At 46.1% G+C, this 23925-nt stretch overlaps 1 protein-coding gene across 2 annotated transcripts in view; it reads left to right on the top strand.

Annotated features, from left to right (window-relative positions):
- LOC142590461 (uncharacterized) overlaps positions 1 to 23925 on the top strand; it is a 56746-nt gene that overhangs the window by 15310 nt on the left and 17511 nt on the right. For both annotated transcript variants that reach the window (XM_075702598.1, XM_075702597.1), the window contains exon 3: positions 10444 to 10656. In XM_075702598.1, coding sequence (XP_075558713.1) covers positions 10458 to 10656 — 199 coding nt within the window. In that variant the 5' untranslated portion in view covers positions 10444 to 10457. The remainder of the gene's footprint in view (positions 1 to 10443; positions 10657 to 23925) is intronic.

Genomic DNA, 23925 nt, shown 5'->3' with positions numbered 1-23925 from the left:
TTACAAAGAAGCCTGCAAAACATGCATTCAGCACTCGACCCATCTGGCAGTAAAACAAATGGGGGGGGCTTTTGTTTATCATAAGAGCCACCGCCACGGGAACACCGATCTTTGCAAATGACTGAATAGTTCCGTGGTACAATTACATGGCTGGAAACATGTGGTGAAAGCCACATTTCCGTGACAGCCACTATACCAGGTTCACGATCAGTTAACAGGTTTTCAAAATATTCCATTTTGTTTAGAAGGCTTCTTGCATTTACATTTATGATGGTTAGTTGTTTGATCGAGCTCTTCCCCACATCATTGGCGGGCTGTTCATTTCGCTTGCTTCCACTTCGTTTTTTTTTTTTTTTCGGGGTACTTTGTTATTGGTTTCGTCACCCCAAACAAAGGCGTGACCGTTAATGTACAATTTGTCAAAGGTGAGCAAGACGTCATTGTGCTTGTTGCGATTTCCTTTGGCACTGTTCCACAGTTTGTTTCTAATGTCTCGAATTTTAGGAGAAAAATCTTCCCCAATGGTAAATTTCGAGCCTTTAAGTTTAAAACCTTTCTTCAGTATCGACAATTTGTCACGGGAATTTATAAGTTTAAACTTTAAAAAATTAAATCTTTTTCGCTTGTGGTCTGCCTAACATGCCACAAACGTTGGTACCGCAGTCTGATCTCAGCAGGTGATGCTGTAGACGAGCATATCCCTCTACACCTTGCGTCATCCTGGCCCCGCTTGGAAGTGCAGATGAGATCGCTTGATGAGTTTCCCCTCCGCTCCTCCTCACGCGCTCTTCTTTCATCTGCTGCTGCGCTCTGCATTCCCTTTCATCTTTCACTTGCACTTGTTCACTCGGTTACGAGGCATAATGCCGCCAACGCTTAACCCAGGAATGGGCGCTCGAGAGCTGCGCAGTAAAACTTGAGCCCCTAGATTCCCCCGATAGTTCTTGCTTGCTGACGCAAAGGTCTCGACTCGTGTGCTACCTTGTTGCCTCAAGACGAGAGTTTATTGGCCTGTTGCTTGCATCTATGATCACATGCCACATACAGTGCAGTCCACTTATAACGATATCACATATAATGATATATCAATTATAACAATGACTCAACTTAGGGTATCAAGATACCTTAGAGAGCCTTGAGGCTATCAGGAAAATTATGCGGATCCCAGGTGCTGTTGGAATCGATGTAAGCGGAGTTTTCTGTGCTGTTTGCTTTGCTTGATGATAATTGGCAGTGATGTTGATTGTGAATGTTGAATGTCTTTAAGTTAGTCCAATGGGAGGGTGGTGAGTTGATGGTAAACATTACCTTGCATGCACCACTCCTGTTTGTTTGCCTAGTACACAGAACACACAGGGAGATGTGTTTCTTGAGGCATTGTACGCCATTGTTCGTAAACTCCAAGAGAGTGAAGCATTATCTTTGCCTCACATGGCATGTCACATCGTGGCAGATGTGTTAAACATTACTTAAATTATGGGGCTGTATGTGTCAAAACTTCAATCAGGTTATGAGGCACTCCATAGTTGCAGACTATGCATTAATTTTGAGACCCTGGTATCCTTTAACGTGCATCTATATTGAAGTGCAAAAGTATGCAAAATGCAGCTGCCACGGTTGGGATTGAACCTGCGACCTTGAGTGGTACTATAGCCGCAAAACTACTGCTGTGAGTACTGAAGCGTTGATTTGACGTGCTGCTGCTTTCGTTCTGTTGCATGCACACTACAGTGATTTACTGGGGCTTGGCGTCTGCCCGCCCCGTGTCAGTTGTCCACATGGCAAATGCACGTGATGTTTATGTTTCATAAATAGCGTCAATTTACCGTACCATACCTTTACATTGCCCTCAAGTGCCGTCGTGTTTCCTTGTCTTCTCACATCAGCTTTTCCCTCCTGCCCTCACCCACACACTCTGTACATAAACTGAGTGAAGAGTGGCAAGATTGTTATTCCCTCGTGTCACAACTGCATAAGTCCTGCCTTTCTTCTGCATTCTATTTATCTCCCTTCTGGACTTGCATGTTAATAGAAGAGTATGCACTGCAGTTTCTGCAATGCTTTTGCGGGGACTCGCAGATACTTACAGCTGTCGAGAAGCTTAACTGGTGATGACTAGGGAGCTCCAAAGGGCCCTGTGCACAAGCGACACAATGGAAAGGCTTGCGTCACTGCGCTCCTGTCGTGTACATACATTCTCTCACCCACAACCTAGCGCAGCTTGCAAGACAGCAACAGCAGGTGGAAAGTCGAAGAAAAGGGCAAAGAAAGCTTTGCTTTAAAAAAACATACCACGACATGTTGTGACTGTAGTTTAAATACAACCACCAAAGTTATGTCTTCTGGGTGGTGCTTTGAAAGCAGACTGAGCTTGACGTTTTCATTTCTAAGTTTCCTTTAAACAAACAATGCTGAGAGAGGGTGGAAAGTTCGCCTATGCAAGTTGGTATTTGCCACCATGCCACGCAGTGCATCAACATCATTATGCGCCAATTATGCAAAAGCCACAGAGAGCATCGCAATTTGGCACAGGATGCCACAAGTGGCATCATCTTTCTTGCATCCGTGTCGATCACGATGGCGCTTTATACGTGTCCAGAGAGAAAGTGAGAAAACAAAAATGCTAAAAGTGAAATGCGAAGCAGGGTGGTGGCCCCCCCCTTTCTACAATATCTGTCTCTCTCAGTGAGCGCGGAAACTATGTGGGAAATTTGCCGCGTAAGCATGCCAGAAGCAGCGGACAGTCTTGTTTGTATATGATAGTGCCGACAAAGCACGAAACAGTGTTGCTTGAGACGAAGCTGCAAATCTTGCAAGCCTCAAAGAAGTACGAGCTGATGTATTCGATGATGTTGATTCTGAAAACTGGGAGTGCCGTGATCATGAAGGCTGGACCCAGTGACCATGCCTATCAATGAAAAAAGGGTCTGAGACCCTTTTTCACCATTAACTACTGTTTGAATAAGGCAGGCTTTGTTTGCCAAAGCAATAGTATGGTAGTGATACCAACATGACCATGGTAGTGATACCAACATGATGAAAGCCACTGAAATAACCAAGCTCTCTGAGGACGTCGCTGTTTCTAGCCTCTATATTGCTACTGACGGTGAAACAGGTGGGGCTTCAACGGAGGAGTTTCTGAGTGAAGATGGTGCTGCCTTGTTCTGCAAAGAGATCTCCTATGAGGCGATCATTGCCATTACAAATGGCAGCGTTGTGTAACTACAGCAGTCGCTGTAGCAACAAGGTTGACGACGCAAAATGCACTGTTGTCAATCAAGGCCCTCATTGATTTTGTGCATGCTTGAGGATTGCTGCCAGTTTATGTGCATCTGCTGGATGTGATGCACACTGCAGTTGTAAACACGAAACTACCGAAAAGGCAGGCGCACATTTCTGACTATTTCAGCACGCCTAGTGCTTGACGTGCTGTTTAGGGCTATAAACAAACATTTTATTTTTCAAAGCCTACTTTCTACAGCGACTATTCTTTAGCGTGAGTGGTGTATTTGTGTTCAGAGGTACAAAGGTATATTTGGCAGCTTTCTTTGGTTTTATAGCAGTCCAGTATAGCGATGATCGGTTGTAAGATTGATCTTTTTGATACTGTTATAAGTGAACTGCACTGTAATGACTGCACTGAAATCCCTATGGCTGAAACGAACCGTCACATTTGCCTTTATACTTCTGAGGACTGCTAGAAAGCACTCCCGGATCAAGGTGCAATATACATACTAGTATCATGTAAATATCTGAATTTTCAATTAATGGTGTTGAATACAGTTAAACGTCCACATAAAAAGTAGGTAAAATCGGCAATTTGCTTCATTATATTGAAATATTGTTGCATTGAAATTCAATATTTTATGCAAACATGTACAGTAGCCAATCAATTTTTCTTACAGAGAAAGGGGTCACAGAATTTTCTGCAATATCAGGCAATCAAAAAATGAGATTTGATTGAGAAAACAATTAATTCTGGTGACATTGGGAGTTGGTGATGAATGATGCAGTTTCATGCCCCATAGACTATCTTCACGATGGCGGTACGAATTAAGCGAAGCCAGCCATGCCTTCGTGTGCACTCCGTGGTTGCGACTCACGGCGCAATCATGACGCTATCATGAAAAACGCTGGCAGCAGGGAGCGAATGCTTCGTCTGCCTCTCGCTCCAACGGGTCACCGAAACTCAAGGTTACGCAACCCCCAATACTAGACGTACAGGAAGACTGCTTACATGAGCCATGCTGTCTTGGCGCACCCATGCTTTGCACACACAGGAGATGACCTCTGTAGCAGGGTGTGCGGCTACGTATGCACTCAGCCACCATGCTTACAGCCATACACAGCCACAGCCGAGATGCGTGCCAGAAATTGCCACGCGCATCAACAGCCCCCTCGCGCACGCTTGATCGTAGGAGAGGGGAGCGAGCTCCCCTCTCCTTTTTTTCCTTTGCTCGCACGTCAAGGCTGCACTTGTGAAGCCACCCTCGCTCGAAGTGCTCAGTGCGTGATAGGATCTTATCGCACTTTGACTTTTACGAAACATGATGCGGCTCCACTCTGATCGCAGTGGTTGCCCTATTTGCGCATGCGATTTCAGAGGTGCGTTTACAAGCAGCCACTTGTAATTCGATCAGTTGACCGTCTGCATCCAGTTTCCATTTATTGTGTCGGCGTTCTTTTGTGGGGGAAGCGACATTTCATTATTTTGAAATCGCATACAAACACACTTCATTATATTAAGGCTCTGTATACATGGTGTTCTATTGACAAGAGGTTATGAAAGGTTAAATACTTCATTATATAGCGGTTTAACTGTATTTTGCTATTTGATATTTGCCTTGAAAAAAATTTTGTGGCAGACAAACATCGGGGTTTCTTGCATGCACTAATATACACAGTTTGATTACGCCACGGGCATGGTCGCTGGTTGCTAGGCCGCTATTGAGTCGAATGGAGATTGCTTCATTGCTGACTACCACCTAACTGCCAAATTAAAAAGGTCTATTTCCGTCTATTATTTTTTTTATTGTGATAAGTGTTTGTGCAAGTCTATCTGTACTCTTGAATAAATGTTGCTTGTTTACTTGCATAGAATATGTTTTGTCACTTTATCAACACTCTGAAAAATTTGAGCTAACTTTTCTCCAAAATTGGTCACTCTGAAGATTTTCAATCTACAGTAAAAATATTCGGCCCTGGGGATTCACATTTCGGAAAAAAATACTTCATTAGGAGGAACAAAAGGGGTGGTGCATTCATCCTTTAAAAACAATTGGTGACTTAATGTCTCTAGCAACCCTATGATTGGTGCATAATTGTTCATTATATGATTGGTATGATGAATAATATGAAATGTGCTCACACCTGGTACCCAAGTTGGCATCAAAGTGATTCAGTGAAGGGCAGCACGTGCCTAGTACAGCTTCGAAGCACCTTAAAGGGAAGCTGAAGAGTCTGTCGAATTCAATAAGATGCTGATATACGGATGCGGGAACCTTATAAACCATGCAGATAAAATTTGGAGGGGGGGGTATTTTTCGCTTAGGAGCAATGTAATCGTCGGTTAAAATTGCGCTGTAGCTCCGCCCCCCGTCGAACGCCGTGCGCTGCTGCTGACGCTGACGATACGAGCGGAGACTGGAAACTCTGGCGTAGTGACGTCAACACTGGTGTTCCATTCCTTCACAGTCTCCGCGACTGTGCCTGACCGTGCTTATTTCTGCGTGCACGCCGTCCTAATCTGCTTCGCTCGATCCTACCTTCCTTTGTTTGTGTGTATGTTGAGTGGTAGTTGACAAGCGCAGCATCAATTGAACTTGTAGGCCGATCATGCCGGCATTCTGTGCAGCCACCAGCGGTACCAGCGGCACAAACACCAGCGGCCGCGACGATGTTCGGATGTTTCATTAGTTCCCGCAAGACAAGAAGCATTCAGATAAGTGGAAGGCTGCTTTGAAACGAAAGAACTTCAAGCGCTCAAGAACAACAGTGCTGTGCTCTAACCACTCACATGATGACGATTACTACCAGAGTTTATCAGTAATGCGTGCTTTGGGTTCTCCTTCGTGTTAGTACGCTGAATGGAAGGTGCATGTTTATGTCCCACCCTTGACGCAGGTTTCATCACCAAGCACCGCGAATTTTCTATTCGCACGTGTGTTGTGAAACAGTCTGCATGCAGCTACCATAACGCAGTGCAAGTGTAAAGTTTGCGTGTGTTGGAAAGCCGGCTCACGCCAGGACGCTGCGCTCCCCCTTCTCTCGCACACATAGAGAAACCGACCATCTCACATAGCCGACGGAATTCGCCGGTTACGAGTAGTGTGCGGATGGCGTGCTGATGAAGGTTCTATACTACACGTGCTACAACAGCTGGTAAACTTTTACCGCGTTTAAACCGTCTGTGTAGATCGCCTACAGCTTTGGGGCAGCGCACAAATGCCGAAGATTGTATCACCGCTTACGTTCTACGAGGATGCATGCAGGAACATAACACTACAGTTGTTAGCCCGGAAACGTACTCACTGGATCGCCAAGTGCAGCTTAGCAAAAAACTTACTCGTCAAAGAACATTTCCAACACAAGGAGATGCCAACACTTCGCCTTCGTTCGCATGGAAAGCACTGCTTGCACCAGCATTTATTGCTTCTTGGAGAGGCCGGCTCTTTGTAATCGGCTCGTACATGTAGGGACAAGTACATGTACAAGTATAAACCCCTATACAAGTGATCTTGCATGCGACAGCAACAAGCGAGGTGATGGCTGTCGCGTTCACTCGCTGCCTACAAGCCGAACTCCACACGAGCGACGGCTTTGAGCGACGACTTCCCGGTATGAGGGCAGCAATATACGCGCCGAAACTAGCACGACGCGTGCTTTATCAACTTAAGTTGACTTTTTATACTGTAAAAATGAGCGTAAAATATTTCTGAAGGTCTTGCACTAGGTTCTTATTCTTGCACATGTAAAATTCAATAGTTTGCTCGTTCCGTGTGACAAACAGTAGTATTTGAGTTACGTACATGCAGTTCCTGCTTCGCACTATTGGCTAGTAGCTCATAGCACTTCCGGGCGATGAGCGATGAGTTCTAGATTTCTAGAAATGAGCGATCGAGCGACAACACCGTGCGATCTGTTAAAGCGACGGCCTGTTTTGTCGCTCGAAGCCGTCGCCCGTCGCCATCGCACGCAAAATCGCTCTCGTGGGGTTTGGACTTAGCGCCGAACTCTGCAGAGAAACACAAGCTCTCGAAATTTTCCATGACCGTCTCAGCAAAATAGCACGAAACTACCTTGCACCGTGCTTCATGTTGTGGGGATGTGCGACTCTCGCGCGTCCCCTGATATGTTTTTCCCGCATAGCGCGTCTCCTGTAATCCGGCTTCGCGGCGGGGCCTGGCGCCCACGGCGGTCGGAGTGGTTGAGGCGCAGTACGAGAGATGGCGCGAGTGTTGCACTGCTAACGCCGCCGACAGGCGGGGCTACTTGGGCGCCGGAAGACAAGGCGCTCTCTCTTGGGTTCGGGACAGCAAGCAGTACGGACGTGCCGTGCCGCGCGTGCGCCGACCCATGCTTCTGCGAGACCGTCTCGCGTGGCCGCCTTGGAACGTGCCACCGTTCGCGTGACCGTACGCGCGAATGACCAGGCGTTGGGATCCAGCATGGGGCGAACATATTCGCTCGCTATCCGGTCGTGGCGAGTCGGACTTCTAGATTTGTTGCGCGCCCGTCGGCATGTTTTGTGGATAGCAACTCGGCTAGCAGGCATTGATCTATGAAAGGTGCAATAAATGCCCTTGTGATTGTTTGCACTACTGTGTTGTCGTTCCTTTGTCCCAAGAGCACGGGAGGAGAACCCCACAATGTGTACAGCGACAGCAGTCGGTCCGGACGAGCACCATTGTTGACGTCACGAGGCGCCCGACCAATCACAGGTGGAAACGAGGCGCGCAAGCTGCCCTGTATCTGCTGCTGCACTTTTCGTCAAAATAAAATCTGTTTGCACTTTCTTTTGCTCAATTTCGACGCGATATTCGAATTCAGAGGGTTGAAAACCGTGACGTACTGCTCTTCACTCACTTTTTCTGGAAACGCTTTCAGCTTCCTTTTAACAAGGTGACAGTCAGACCTGCAAAGCGGCGGAGGGTGCTAAGAAATGTCTGTATCTGTACAGGCTGCCACTGCATATTGAACCTGGCAACATTTAACATGTGAACCCTCTCAAGTGAGGCTAGCTTAGTGGGGCTCTTTGAGGTATCAGGCATTGCCCAAGATATCATTTTCCATAATGAGGTTAGAAAAACAGGAAGGTTATACAGAACTGACTAACGGCTATGTCCTCTGCTACAGAGGTCTTCCAGATAAGAGGGAATATGGGGTAGGGTTTCTAATTCATAAAGAAACAGCAAGAAACATTAATGAATTCTACAGTATTGGCATCCATATAAATAGTTTGTTTTTCAATAACTTTTTTTCACAGACCAATCTCTCTTGCAATATTAAATTATGGCGTTTTATGTGCCAAAACCACTTTCTGATTATGAGGCATGTCGTAGTGGAGGACTCCGGAAATTTCGACCACCTGGGGTTCTTTAACGTGCAGCTAAATCTAAGCACAGGGGTGTTTTTGCATTTTGCCCCCATCGAAATGCGGCCGCTGTGGCCGGGATTCCTCTTACAATATTGTCATGCAGCTTAAGACGCACCTTTCTCTGTATGCTACACTCTATGAGTTGTTCAGCATTCTACGCATGCGCACTGATTACCTGCTATTTTATAGCACAAGCACTGGTATAGCATGCACTAAACTAAACCTGTCTATTGTATGTGCGACACAAATTGTGTAGTGCTTTCTGGAAGGCATGAAGGCACCAGTGACACAACTGGAACTTTTGACGAGTCGTGTATAAAAGCCGACGCACTTGACCCACAGATGACATTTTGACGATCAGTGAGTGGTCGTGCCACTATCATTGTGTTGTTTTACTGGTTTTGCTGGGCACAGCGTTTGCCCAGTGCATTTTACCACTTTGGTTGTTCACCGTCACTACAACTCAACAGCATTAATAAAAGCGTAGCAGTCATCTTAACAAACTTGTAACAGATCCTCTTATGATTACATTGATTACAGGTAATACAGGCCTACTCCTCAAGCTATAGTGATGATTATGGAGCAATAGAACAGTTTTATGAGAATGTTGAATCAGCAACCAGAAAGGTCCAAACTCGGTGTATTGTAGTCATAGGTTACTTTAATGCAAAAGTGGGGGGAAATTGGCCGGCAGGACGGGCGACTTGCAACTATGGCATCAACTTCGGAAATAGCAGACGAGAGATTTTGGTAGAGTACACGGAGAGGAATTGCCTTCATGTTATGAATACCTTCTTCCGGAAGCGCACTAACGGGAAGTTGACCTGGAGAAGCCCTAATAGGCGAAAAAGAAAGGAAGTAGATTTCATACTCAGTTCCGACCCTAGCGTAGTGCAGGATGTAGAAGTGTTAGGTAGGGTAAGTGCAGTGATCATATGTTATGAGGTCGAGGATTGTTCTTAATTTGAAGAGAGAAAGACCTAATTAGGTAAGAGGAAACAGGCCAGCCAACCTAGACACAGTCAGGGTAAAAGTAGATGACAAAATAAGGGTAATTGGAGATAAGTGGGAGAGGACACTCAGGGTCATTTAAGTGGGGTACGTAATCCAGTGACCCAACTTGGCGTCAAAAAGGTTTGTTGAAGAGCCGCAAATAGACTATGTTACACGCTCAGTGACCGAAGTTGGTTCGACAGTTGGTTTTCAACCCGATTCCCTCGGCACAGCAGCCAGATGCTCTACCTGTTTTACCATAGACAACCCAGTGTCCCAAGTTGGCAGAAACCGGGTTAGGTGTAGACATGCATACATACATGCAGACCTACTGCTAACAGGGTCAAGTTCTTAAAGAATGCTATTGCATTAAAAGACAGTCTATCAGGGTTACAGAATGAGTACCAAGGGAATTGATGTCCAATTATGCACAGCAGACAACTAGGTAGTGTGACGAAATAGAATATTTGCAAGCACGGGATGGTATCAGCTGGCATAAGACATGGGGCGATTGGGTATCCTACAGTGGACATTAAATAGGCTGACAGCGATGACCTTAGGATCTTGCAAACACTTTCATTAGTTGGACTACACCAATAGTTTTAGCATGTATGACATGAAAAAGTGTCCAAGATATGTTCTGCTGTCGTAAGCCTTCCACAGAAAAAGAGGGTGCCCTGCTTTCAGGTATCCAATGTGGAGTGTCCCTTGTAGCCCTTTAGGAATCCGACACCGAAAGGATTATTTCGTGTTTCATGGCTATGCATTGTAATCTGCCTCTGCATATTTTTCATTGATGTATTTACCTCTTCTCGATGTAACAGGACTACAATCACCCCAATTATTTTGTGCAGGCTTTACAAATGCGATGAGCCTAGCTGAAAGCATCACTGCCAAAATGGAATGCCAATGCCAAGCCCTTTCCAAGGTCGTCTGTCAGGTCGAGGTTGGCATGCAGTGCAGCTTGCCTCTGGCTGACAAGTCTGTCGAGTGCTTGTTCAAAGCAACGACTGAGTCTAGGAGTGCGCAGACTACGGAGACTCTGGAGCAGTTAAGCTCTACTCCAGGTGGGCAGTGACCGCCACTTCTCTTACAAAGATTTGCTTGTTTGTGGGAGTGTGGTAAATGGCCAAGTGTGCCTACCTTGATACGACTTGTTCAAGTGTGTGACATTCTGCTGTCGAGGACAAATTAGCAAGTTTGTGATTCTTGTCTGCATACTGATTGGGGCAATATGCAAAAATTCCACTCTGCTGAGCACATTGAAGCAGCTTAGATTGCATGGCTTAATCCAGAGCTCTCTTGCCCTGATGTCTGTAGCTATGCCTAAATCAGTGATAAATGTAAGAACATGATTATTGATCAATGCGGAATGTAAGTCGATCTCTGTGTTTAGGGTGAACGAAATTCTTTAATGCAGTTAACTAGAAAACACATGCTTTGTTTTATTGACATGCTCATTCATTGAGGGAGGCGAAAACTGCACGGGAACTGTCAGGATCCTTGTTCTGGGACAGCTTCGGGTTGTGACATCCCACAGCACATCTTTGGTGATGACTAGACAGGACAAGGCATGTGCAACACTATCATTGGGCAGTGAGCAGCATGCACTGGGCACCTGAGGCACACACCAGGTATCACTTCAATGGACCAGTCGGTGTCTTGAGGTGACCGCTGGCCATACACTCGTTTTGGTCCTCTGCCATCGATGGTAGCTTCAGTTTTTTTTCATGGTGTTTGCAGACTGTAGTGGCCGACGAGACCTCTACTGTACCGCCAGTTTATCCCAGCGGATAATTATTCTTCTTCGTCACTCTCGTTACAATGTGCTTCAAGCTCATCCACCTTTGCTGATGCGAAAAGTGAAGCCTTTTCCCTGTGAAAAATGAGACACTAGTGAGTAATTCGGTTACCTTTGCAATGAATCTGCCTCCTACTTCACAAATGCATCAAAGTGAGGAAATTATAGCAGGTTGACGATAGAAAAAAAGGTGATTGTTACCAGGCAATTGCAAAATGGCTGGTCGCAAGTGGAAGTGGCAAAAAAAAAAGAGATCTTGAAGCAGACAATATGAGACTACATAAACAACAAGCTGAAGATTTTGGAAGCTGCAGAGAAATCTCCTGGATCCCGGCAGAAGAATTTCGGCCAAGGTGCCCACCCAGAACTCGAATTTTTTCTGATGTGGCTGAAAGCCATGATCACTGTGCAAGTGCCTGTGTCCGGTGATATTCTAAATCAAAAGGCAGAAACCCTGGCGCTCCAGATGAACATTGAGGGTTTTAAATGTTTTGATGGGTGGGTCCGAAATGTTAAGAAGAGAAGCAACTTAAGCTTTAAGATGTGTTGTGAAAGTGCCACTGTAGATGAGTCGTCTGTTGAAAGTTATCGTTGTGGTAGGCTACAGTGATTGGTCCAGCAGTTCATGTGCTGAGACACGTGTAACTGCGATGAAACTGGACTGTTTTATCAGTTTATACCTGAAGAAACCGTTGCGCTCACCGGGGACCCTTTCCACGCTGGCAAGCACGGTGGCAAGGAATGGCTGACCTTTCTCGTCGGCAGCAACATTTCAGGAACTGAAAACCTTCAGACGCTTATTATCAGTAAATCAAAGAATCCGAGATGTTTTAAGAGAGTGCGTGTTGAAGTGCTGTATGAAGCCCTCAAGAAGGTGGGGATCATGCAACATCTTTTCAATATATGCATTCAGAAGCTGGAGAGAAAGTTGGACTGCCAAGGTCACAGTTCTAATTACAATGGGCAACTGCATTGCGCATGACCATGTCAAGGACCTCGTAGCTATGCAAGCGGAATTCTTGCAGTCAAATGAAACATCACTCCTGCAGCAGATGGACCAACGGATCCGGACTCTCAAGCAGCTCACTTGGTCATGTCTGCTTAGTCGCATGGTGCTATGCATAGACAGTGGCAATAGCTACAACATTGACTTGATCCCTGCAGGCAGCATGCTTTTAGGTGCACAGAGGCTGTGACTGAGAATGCCATCCAGAGCCACGCTGGTTTCACGATCCAACATGAAATGCCATTGTCATGCAATGATTGCAACTCTAGCGAGCCTTATCAGTCCCCTTTATCTGCTGACCTCATCGAACATTTGCATATGGAAGTGACACCCCGCCGAGACGTCTGCATCAGCAAGTGTTTTGGCGTGTTGCGACACCGCGTACCCGAGTGCACGAGGGTCGGACCCTCCCGCATCTAACCGTGCATGGCTTAGCCATATCCGGGGAAAAGGGGATCCTGGGGGTTGAGCCGATACTGAGTGATTGGATCTTTAAGGCCCCTTGGCAAAGGCAAGACACTTCATTGGCCTGGGCTTCACGTAGACAAGACCTCCGGACTGACCCATCCGGGGGAAATCAGTAGTTGCCTTTGCCTGTCCTCCTCGCCAATCTTCATCTTTCTCTCATACTTTCAATCTTTCCTGTCTCCTACTCACTTCGTTTTACTTCCAATTTTCCAGGCAGCAAGGGTTTACCTGGTGTAGTTTATCCAAACTTAGGTCTAATATGTTATATTATATCGGCTATGTACAGCTGTCGTCTGTGTTTCCTTCGAGTCTTGTAGCGTTCCCTTGTTGGGCTCGATGGTGTACAGCTGGTATGGCCTCCTAAATTAAATAAATATGCATGGATCTATCCTTCCTCTGACTGATGGATTGCCCTCTTAACAAAAGAGGGTGCACTGCAGGAAAGTAGAAATTTTTTTGCCACCGAAAAGAAACCGTCCCTTGATTTCATGTAATTCATCGTGAAAACCCTGAAAACACAGAATGATTTCACCTTTCATGGTTGAAAAATGTCTCACCGAATCAATTGGCCCTTGCACACAACAAATCGCGAGCGGCAACAATAATAGCCACGTTTACACTGATACCTTGGAATTGTACCCTATTCATATGCCGACGCTTATAACACAGCTAAGATATTCGTCCACCCTTAGCGGAAACATGGCGTATTAGGATAGCAGTGAAGACAAATGCCGCAGTTTCCGCAGCATGCCCGCCATGTGTTTCTATGTCACTGGCACCTAAGCGCGCCCATCTGTTTCTGTTCCCTCAAAGTGGACATGGCTATGTTATTGCCACAAACCTGCCGATATTAGTGACATTATTCATTACTGATATGGAGGAAACTGTTTCAATGCACGTAATCTACTCACGAGAAGTAAAAAATCGCTTTCGGTGTGTTTGGCTTGCTCCACCGGCCGCCATTTTTGGTTTGGTGCCGCTCGCTACATACAGGGGCAGCCACCTATTTGTTGACCCGTTGTCATCCCACAGCAAACGTGGGATAAAAAAGATTTTTTTCTTTCCTTTCGCAGGAAATTTAACCCACGTAATGAGCTTTGTTAATGTGTAAGCTGATCCATTGGCACGACAACATAGCGCCCTGCAGAAACATATTGTCGAGTTGTTTAAGCCGCTCGGTAAATAAAGTGACATTTTTTTTGTGGGAATTCATTTTTTTGGAATGTCCGATTTTCCAGAGACAATCTCATATTGGTCGGCGACTGTAAACAAATGCAAAAATAAAATCTAACAAAGCTGCAGTACATTTCAGCAGTGCAAATATTTACAGTAGTATCTCTATACGAATCTCTTGGGATGGCACAAAAATTTGTATTGCCCGAAAAAAAAAATTGTGAGATAGCATCAGGGGATCACAAGAAATGGTTGACTTGCTCCAAATTTCACATTTTCAAAAATTTTTTTTTCTGCGGTTCTAAGAAAGTCGAAGTCTTTGTGTTGATAGACTGGGTGCTGGGTGTTGATAGCTTGGTGCTCAAACACCGTTTCTCTGCACCATCCAAAGCAGCATGGTGAAAACCAGCAGCTGCATTAAAGAAGTACTGACACAAAAATTTTCTATCTTGTTTTTTCTGCTGCAATAAGTAGCTAATGGCCCAGTAATCACGGCAAGAAACATCATTTGCTTCAAAGCGCTACAGGTAATTATTTGGAGTTTTGTTTTTAGCGACCAGTCCAAGTTTTGGTTTCAGGGAGTAACGAGATGGGCCATAGAAGGAATGTAAACACAGCTGGGCCCGCGATCGCACAAAACTGTGACGTGTGCCCGCCGGCGCACAACCTTCGTCTTGTTAGTTTGTCTGCTATGCATGCACATGCTTTGCGATGTCCTCGCCATCATCGTCATCCTCGTTTTCGTCCTCCAGTGCAGCGGCTGTTTCCTGCAGGTGGGAGTCACCGCTGTATTTAGACATGGCCAACCACTTTTGAATGGATCCACTACAAAGCAGTGACTCGAAAAGTTCAGCCAGCGACAGTTATTAACATGCGCGCCACGACCTCCTCTATAAACTCGTGATGCGTACGCACCGCTACAAGTAGTACAAACCATTCGTCGAGGGAGCTTTGGGAATGAAGCATGTTCCGGAGCAGGACACAAGGTGGGGTAAAAGTCGGCACAGCATCAGGCTTCGGGCTACTTAGTCTTGGGGGAAGATCATCGGACTGCTTTAAGCTCGGTGGGTTTTGTTTATACCAGGCATGCTCTAAATGAAACGAGCAAGTCTGACTGCTCTTCAATGGGGTCCATTCTAAGCATCCAGATGCGCGCACAAACTCTGGTCACTTCTGCCGCTTGTCAATGCTTACAGTAGTGAACGAGCAAGCCAGGTTAGCTGGCAATTGCTGGGAAACGGTGTAGGCCTAGCTTGCTGGCTGTCAGATCCGAGGCCGTCGGCCCTTGCGATCGATTCACAGCTCGTAATAAAGCACCTATATTCATCAACACAATCAATGTATGCACGCTTATATCACTCATAAATGACAATACAATTAGTTTTCCGGGTGCCGTTGGTAGCAATGAGAAAACACGTTAGCCAGGCGAGCCGCTTTGCAGAGACAATTGCAGTGGCAGCTGTGCTGACCACTTGCTGACCACTTGTGCTGACTACGCCAACGACTTACTATTTCGCGCAACGTTTTATAACATGTTAGGGAACTGTTCTTGAAGAATCAGACAAAATTAGCATTCTTCAATATGATCGCTCAAATCTTAAATGTAAATAATATATATCGTAAATCATCAAATAAAAATAACATTTTTGTTTGCCAACTCTATTTGAAAAGTTGTCTGCCAGAGCAGATAAACTAGCTATGCCAGCAACTATGTGCATAGGCAGCATTTCTTTTATCAAAATTACCGATGCTTCTTCTTTAAAGGACTTTTAAATGTGGAGATAACGGCCTTGTGAGAACGCAAAAATTAAAAAATAAAAATTGCCTATTTCGTTTAGAGAGGTATAGTCAGGTGCAATTTTATAAAAAGGGGGAGGCCCCGCCCAGATGACCAAAGCGCGACAGCCGATTGCCTCCTCGACTAAAATAGTCTTGCTCAATAAATCGTGCTTCTGAAATGAGCAGTTCTTGGTATAAATAAAGACTTTTGTATTTTGATGACTGATTTAGTAGAACTCTCGCGTGCTACAGCACATGCCAGATCGTAGGAGAATAATAACCCCGTGCCTTCTACAACGCTGCCCGTTGTCTGCTCTTTAACTTCATTGCAAGTGACAAAAGTAAAAAGAGCAGCTCTGCATGGCTTTTGTGCTGGTTTACATGTACACAGCACATTTACTACTCATTTTTCGAGTTAAAATGAATCTATTGCTATTGAACAAGTACTTATGAAAAACAATGCATTTATCGCAACCATTACAAACCTGGGGCGAGAATACGGTCGAGGCAGGAAAGGTACAAAAATGCTTAATTCATTGTTTTAAGTAAATACTCTTGGTTTTAAACAGAGTAAAATTTATATGTCTTGGCTTTTGTGTTTCCACAAATTTTTTTCCTTTTGACTGTTTCTTTTTTGCAAGCCTGCAATCTCGCCAGTTCGTGCAAGGCATTCCGTGCGAGTTTTCCGCCATGGTGCCCAGCGAGGTGACATCGAAATGCGATCCTTTGTTGCCGAATGAACCTTGTGTCGCCTCGATGTCCACACCACCAAGAAGCCTCGACAAGAAGAACAATAGTGGCCACATCCTGATTAGCGATTCATGCAACATGATCCTCCACTGCTACACGTATTGGCGTAACAGGGAGCTTGAACGCAGCGTGGAGGACACGACCAAGTTTGTCACCGAAACGCTCAGTGTCGGCGAAAGCAGAGTGTTCGAGGTGAGGAGGGACGTCAAACCGTCGCATATCTCAGGTGGCAAACTGTCGACACCTTCGCGAAAGCGCCGACGAAATGCAGAGTAAAAAAGATGCAGCACTAAGTATGACAGCGTCACGTTGTGCGCACTGAGATCATGTGTGCACAATTTCTTTAGCCGCAACAAGATACCGACGGTCGAAAAGATAACTAACGAGTTCTCGAAGTGTATGGACCTCCCATCACTGAAGCGGTTTACTGTACGTTGCCTGCTTGTCGGGATCGGATTCAAGCATGAGGAGAGAAGCTGCAATTCGCTGCTTATCGACTGGGATGACATCGCTGAATGGCGAAATTGCCACCTTCATGACGTGTAGAGCTACCAGGAGGCAGGCTGAAAGATCTTTTTCCTGGACGAGACGTGGGTGATCGCGGGACACACTGGGTTGATCGTGTGGACAGACATCGTGGTGCAGAAGCGTGGGCGCCTGTACGCTCGAGCAAATGGCCTGTCAACGGTTCTGAAGCAACCTTCTGGAGAAGACCAGCACTTGATTGTGACGCCCATTGGCAGTGAGTATGGCTTCGTCGACAGCTGCTTGGATGTATTTCGAGGCCAAAGAAAAGAAGAAATTGATGGCAATCGCTTCGAGGGATGGTTTAATGACACTCTACAGGAATTGCCAGCTGGTAACATCATTGTTTTGGACAATGCACCTTACCATACCCGACAAGAAGAGAAATTGCCGATGACAGCTTGGAAGAAGGAAAAAATACAGGAGTGGCTCAAAAGCAATAACGTCACCTACAGTGAAAGGATGGTGAAAAAGCAGCTGTTTGAGTTGGTAGCATCTGTAAAGTCACGCTTTCTGAGCTAGATCATAGACAATGCAGCTGAAAGGGCCAGTTGCATTGTACTCAGGCTCCCACCATGCCACTTCAGATTTAATCCTATCAAGTTCCTGTGGGCAAAGGTGAAAAAAAACAGAGACTTGAAGCTGTCCACGGTCGAAGACATCTTGAGGGGGAAAATCAAGCACGTAACGGTGGAAGACTGGAGGAAGAACATTCACCACTTGATGGACCTGGATGCAAAGTTCAGACTGGACACATCTGGCAATGACCACATCCAACCCATCGTCATCCAACTAGGTGAAGATGACATTGGAGAAAGTGACTCTGACTACGAGCTGTCCGGTATTGAGCCACTCGACAAAGCATAACAGCTTCTTAATAACGAAAGAACAGCCCTAGGGCTACGAAAATTTTGCCGGTGGGTTTGCAGCAGCCAACCATTCTCCCATGACCTCTCAAATAAATAAGCAGCTCATCTGGTGACATATTCCTTTTAATGGAAGCTCAATTTTGAAAAAGCAACATCCTGCACAGATTGTGCTCAATTTAAGTACTGGCATGAAAACGTGCTTAGATGCTGGAAAATCTGAATGAAAATACAATTATTAACCCTGAATGCTTAACCACGAATGCCCAAAATGCTTATTCGAGCAGCCACTGTCCAGCTTGACACAAAAAAGCAGTAGTCAACGCGAAATTGACAGCCACTCTTAGCAGCCTCCACGCCAAAGCACATTCATGTGGTTTCATTGTTTATTGTGGTTATCTGGCTCAGGTAAATAATGCAAATAAGAGAACAAATATAAAACAGTGTTAGCTTAGTGAGGCCCAAAGTGCTCACTATGGCAGCCATTCTCGAGTTGACGGGCCCTATGATGAAGTAGCAGCAGCCAAGCCGAAATTGACCGCCAATGTTGGCAGCCTGCATGTTGAAAAGGAAACAAAAGCAGTCGTAGTTGTAGCAGAGCGGCCTCAACCATTGTGACACTTGTGACTATGCTATTGGCATCCTGTCCGCACGCTTTGCACACAAGTGCAAGCACCTCGGGGAGAAGCCACTTCATTGGCACTTCCACCTACAGAGCTTTTCGCACACGCGCAGCTTTGAAGGGCCCCTCTCAGATCTGGTTTTCTTGAACTGACAAAAATAGCGTATACAATGCATCATAACGAACATGTCTCCAAAGTATTACACCACTAAGCACTGCACAAAGGGCTCAAATTTCAAACCAAACACTGTATGCCCTTCACCTCACAGGCGCTGCATTCTTAGCTGATGAGTTGGCATTAATCTCACAAGTGTGGCTGCGTCAATTGCAGTGCTGTGATGTCACTCACAGTGATGCGTAACTTCGAGAATTATTTAAGGCAACATCAGCTTTTTGTTTGATCTGTTGCTTCACTAAATGATTAGTAAAATTATAAAACCTACAAATTGAATGCCTGTGAGTCTTTGTTTTGCTCCGTGGCATAGCTTCCGTTTTGTCTGCTTGTTAATTCCCACATTGTACAGTCGTTTCGTGCAGAAAGTTATCTGCCTTTTATTTACCTGGTTCTAATCCACGATTGTGCTCTTTGATTCGCTTACGTCTGTCTCTGTGTTTATGACTGTAGCACTGATTTATACTGTGACGTAGTAGTGACGGTGAGGAAAGCAGCAAAACTGTGAATGACGAAAGTAGCCTTTTATTGGGTGAACATGTGGTCTCAAAACAGGCTGCACTCAGAGAACGATAGCAGCGAACACAGTCGGCGATCCTCGAAAATCTTTTATACATGAGTCATCGAAGTTTCCAGAGTAACTTGAAAGTACTATACAATTCGTGTCACGTATACAATCAGATTAGACAAGCTTCGATGACAACACACAACACATAGAAACATCACTAACATTTCTGTAGGTTCCAGTCATGCAGGCGCGTCTTGCACTGGGTGATATTTTTTTTTTCAAATACTGCAGCCCTATTGAGGGCTATGGCAGAAGTGGAGTACAGTAAAAGCTAGTTAATTCACAACTCGTTAATTGAAAATTTCAGATAATTCGAAGTTACTGCCACGGTCCGTCCAACAATGTATTGAAAGCTACATGTAACACATCCCGCTAATTTACACTAATATCTGCACCGCCACCGATAATGTGAACTCCGCGCCATTGTGGATAGCGATAGTGCTAGTGGTGCGCGAGCACATTGGCAACGATCGTCGCTGCACAGCTTTGCTCTTTCCATCTGCAACCATCTGTTGCAGGTCAGTTCTCTCCCTCTCTCAATAGACCTCCAAGGTAAAAATGCGGTGCTGCGTGCTTTCCTTTTTCATTTATTGTGACAGCAACTATATGGACACTCCAAGTGCATTTCTGCTCTTGGTGTGGGTGTCGACGGCACCATGAGGTTCCGTATAAAGTCCAAGGGCGATAACACCGTCGCTGGGCGCCCTACGCTGTATGTGCGAGTAAAAAGGCGAGAGGAGCCACCCATCGCAGCTCAACCACGCCCGCACGAAAGGAACGAATGTGAAGAGAAAGCGCACCATTTTCTCCCACATGTGCGGCACCCAACGTTGTGAGGCCCAAAGAGGGGGGGGGGTCATTCCCTTCGGCTGCAACTGTGCATGTAGTGGATGCATGCAGTTGCACGGCCGTATTAGGGTGTACTCTAGCCGTATCTAGTTACGTCACATCTAGTTGCGTACCTAGTCTAGTTGCGTCGGCGGCTCGTAGCTTTGTGCGTGCTGTGTGTTCTCGGCGCTCACTTTGCGTCGAAGCGATAGGCAGCACAAATGTCACTTCGCTCACTGCTGTGGCCACATTTCCTCGCGCCATCGTTTTGACAGCGAATGTCCATAGTCATCGGGTGTGATGTGTTCATGTTTGCTGTGTGCGCTGACACCATGCTTAGTATTTTAGTTAGCAAGTGTACTATCAATACTTCGTACGGCTACGTCTTTTTCTCTTTCTTTGTTTCATGTTACATCTTGGAGGCTATGCTCTTTATCTACGAGGTGTTCTGCCTAGAAGCGGCACCGGGTAATGTCTATAAAACGGCAGCCGTGATGTTTGTCGGTGCTCGCAGTACGAAGAAGCATAGCCTTTGAGATTCGTGGCTATTACTCAAAGGAAAGCATCGCTGGGATACGTGTTTGGATGCCACCTACCTATGCGTATATTGAAACTCGGCAGCATGCAGCCGGTGCATCTACGAATGTACAACGGAGACCAACGTCGCAGCAGGTTGCGATGTGTTTCGAGAGTGCATTCTAGAATGCGGCTCTTGTTCCTGCAGGAAGCATTCATATGGCCAGTCACGCTATGGTGCCAGCCTAAATGCCGTCCCCTCCAGACTTCGACGCGCACACCGCTTTGAACAGCTGCCTGCAACCATCGTTGAAGCGGCGTGGGCACCTTTTTTTTCCCCGTGCCATGCATTGTGGGTCGGCACAGTCAGCACGGCGAGCACACGGGTGGAGCCAGAGCCATCTCGACGTCGAGCGTGTAGGGCCACATTGGCCGCGTCCTGTTACGCTGGCTGTGCTAGTGCTCTGAACTATAGACGTTCTCGCCAACATGACATAGTGTGTGCGTGCGTGCGCTCATGCTATGTCGGACTATACACACACCTTAATGCAGCGTTTTTTTTATATGACTTTGGGTAATTTGTATAATTCTGTATTGTATTGAATTGAATTTTGTATAATTTGTATTTTAGTAGCATCCCTGTGGAATACGAATTAATGAGCTTTTGCTGTACAACAAATACACGAAACAGACAAAAAGGTAGTTGAACATAATAAATAAAAAGAAAAAAGAACAACAACCTTATCACACCTGTGCTTTACGAAATGTGACAGTGCCATTTCACAAACAGAACCTTCTGTAACTCATTCCAGCAGTCAACAACTCTCGGGAAATAACTAGGTTCAACATGTTAGTGCACGCAAAGAAAAGCCTTAGGTTGAGGGTGTTACAATGTCTAGTTGTAAAAACGTTGGCATATGCGATGACATCAGCAGATAGTCGACAAGACGATTGAATAATTGAATGTAATGGCTTCATGGAATCAATATGCTGCCTTGTGCATAGAACAAATAAATTAAAAGAATTCATTGTGGACGAGGGCGAAAAATCACTATTATAGCGATGACAGACGAAACAAACAGCCTTCCTTGCAAATCCACGAAACGTACCTTAATACAGGATGAATGAATGTTTTATACGTTAGTAATTCAGTGTATTTTGGAAATTTAGATTATGTTCATCTTAAGTAACCTAATTTTCTTAGTGAGTGAGTGAGTGGGTGAAAGAACCCTATTTCGTTCCAGAGAAGATGCAGGGGAGACCCCACACCACCCAGCTAGTCCCACATAGGGTCTGCCGTATTTAGCTTGATGGCCTGATCGCAGGCACTCTGGATGGCCAGGGTTTTTTTGTTGAATTCGGGGCTGCCCAAGAGCGCAGCCCACCTCTTCTCGCTGAAGGCGGAGCCGATGGCTTCACACACACACAGCACATAGTTCAATGTTGCCGTTAGTCCACAGGCAGGGCAGTCCGCACTGTGATACCTTTAAGGGTATGTAGCATGAAGAATCGCAAGGTTAGGATACGCACTGGCTTGTAAAAGTCGAAGGGTCACCGCCTGCGCCCTGCATAAGGCAAGGTGCGGGAGGGGGAATACCCGCTTTGGCAGATGGTAGTCTTTGGTGATTTAATTGAATGTGAGCAAGGGTTCCCTGCAGAGCAGGGGAACTGTGGAGACTGCACGGTCAGCGAGTCCTTACGCAGCCTTGTGCGCGCACTCGTTAGGGTTAGAGGGAGAGCCATCAATCAACCCCAAATGAGTGGGAAACCAAGTGAGAGAATGGGGAGAGGTACTTTTGATGCTTTGGAGAATGCAGAGGGCCTGAGGGGAGACCATCCCGGTTCGGTAGGCCTTAATGGCCACCTTGGAATCGCTATCTATTGTCTCTCTGTGGCCATCGAGTACAGCCAATGCGATTGCTACCTGTTCGGCTACCACGGGCTTCGATGTGTGTACCATAGCGCAGCAAGTGATCCTGCAATTGGAGTCAACGATGGAGATGGCAAATGCCTATTGTTGGACATAAGCTGTGGCATCCACGAAGCTTGCCTCAATGTGGTTGTTACGGACATATTCGAGTAGAGCTCTACCCCTGGCACGATGTCTGCCGACGTCTTGTGCAGGATGCATATTGCGGGGAATGGGCGCGACGTGCAGTTGAGGCCTGATGGCGCTTAGAATCCACATGGCGTTGGGGCACTGGTTGGCAGTGTGGAGGCCCATCTCGTTGAGTATCTTGCGGCTCGCCAGGGTGTCGAATAGTCTGAGTAGCTGTGAGCGCTCTTGCGGCTTGATTATTTCTTCCAGCATGTTGTGGACTCCGAGCTTGAACACGTTTTCGGTGTGAGTGCTTACAGGTAAGCTGAGGGCGAGCGTAAAGACCTTGCTGATGAGGGAAATGATCTTGTTCCTATCTGCAACATGCCAATTATGCATGGTCACCGAGTATGAAAGGTGGCAGAGCACAAAAGCATGTATAATGTGGATGAGATTGTCTTCCTTGATTCTGTGGTGCCTGTTGACTAATTGCCTGTTGGCGAGCCTCCGAATGAGGCTGAGAGCACTCTCTGTCTTGGAAGGGATCTGTCTGAGTGTGGTTCCATTGGCACCGTTAGACTCGATATACATCCCCAATATTCGGAGCGAGTCCACTCTGGGCACAGGGCACCTGACACCAATGAAAAGTCGTATTTCGCTTTTGGATGCCGGTTTCCAATCATGATGGCCACTGCCTCTGGCTCTTTTCTTGTAAAGAAGCAGTTAAAACTTGAATGCAGAACATCTGAGCCCAGTGGGGCGGACAAAGTGCCCGGTCGCATCAATGGCGCTCTGCATAGTGTCCTCAACTTGGCTGTCGCTCCCGCTAATGCACCTGATGGTGATGTCATCTGTGTAGATGGTATGGTTAAGTCCTTGAATCTTGGCAAGTTCCTCGGAAAGTCCGATCATTGCAATGTCGAATAACGTTGGCAAGATGACTGAGCCCTGAGGTGTGCCACGTGAACTGAGGGTGATCTCTTGTGAAAGGTATCCTTCAATCTTGAGCTTTGCATTTATTTCTCTAGCTAAGGAAGGATTGGATAAAGTCGTACGCCCTCTTCCTGAGCCCGAGGCCGGCAATAGACTGGGGAATGAATTCGTGTGAGGTATTCTTGAAGACCTTCTCCAGGTCTAATCCAAGGATGGCTCTGGTATCTCCTCTGCTCCAGTCGATGATCTAATGCTTTATCAGCTTCATGGCGCCCTACGTCGAGAAGCTGG

Source organism: Dermacentor variabilis, chromosome 8, assembly GCF_050947875.1.
Source record: "Dermacentor variabilis isolate Ectoservices chromosome 8, ASM5094787v1, whole genome shotgun sequence".
In the NCBI taxonomy this organism is placed as follows: Eukaryota; Metazoa; Arthropoda; class Arachnida; order Ixodida; family Ixodidae; genus Dermacentor; species Dermacentor variabilis.
The sequence above is the reverse complement of the archived record's forward strand: the minus strand, read 5'-3'. Positions and strand labels throughout refer to the sequence as shown.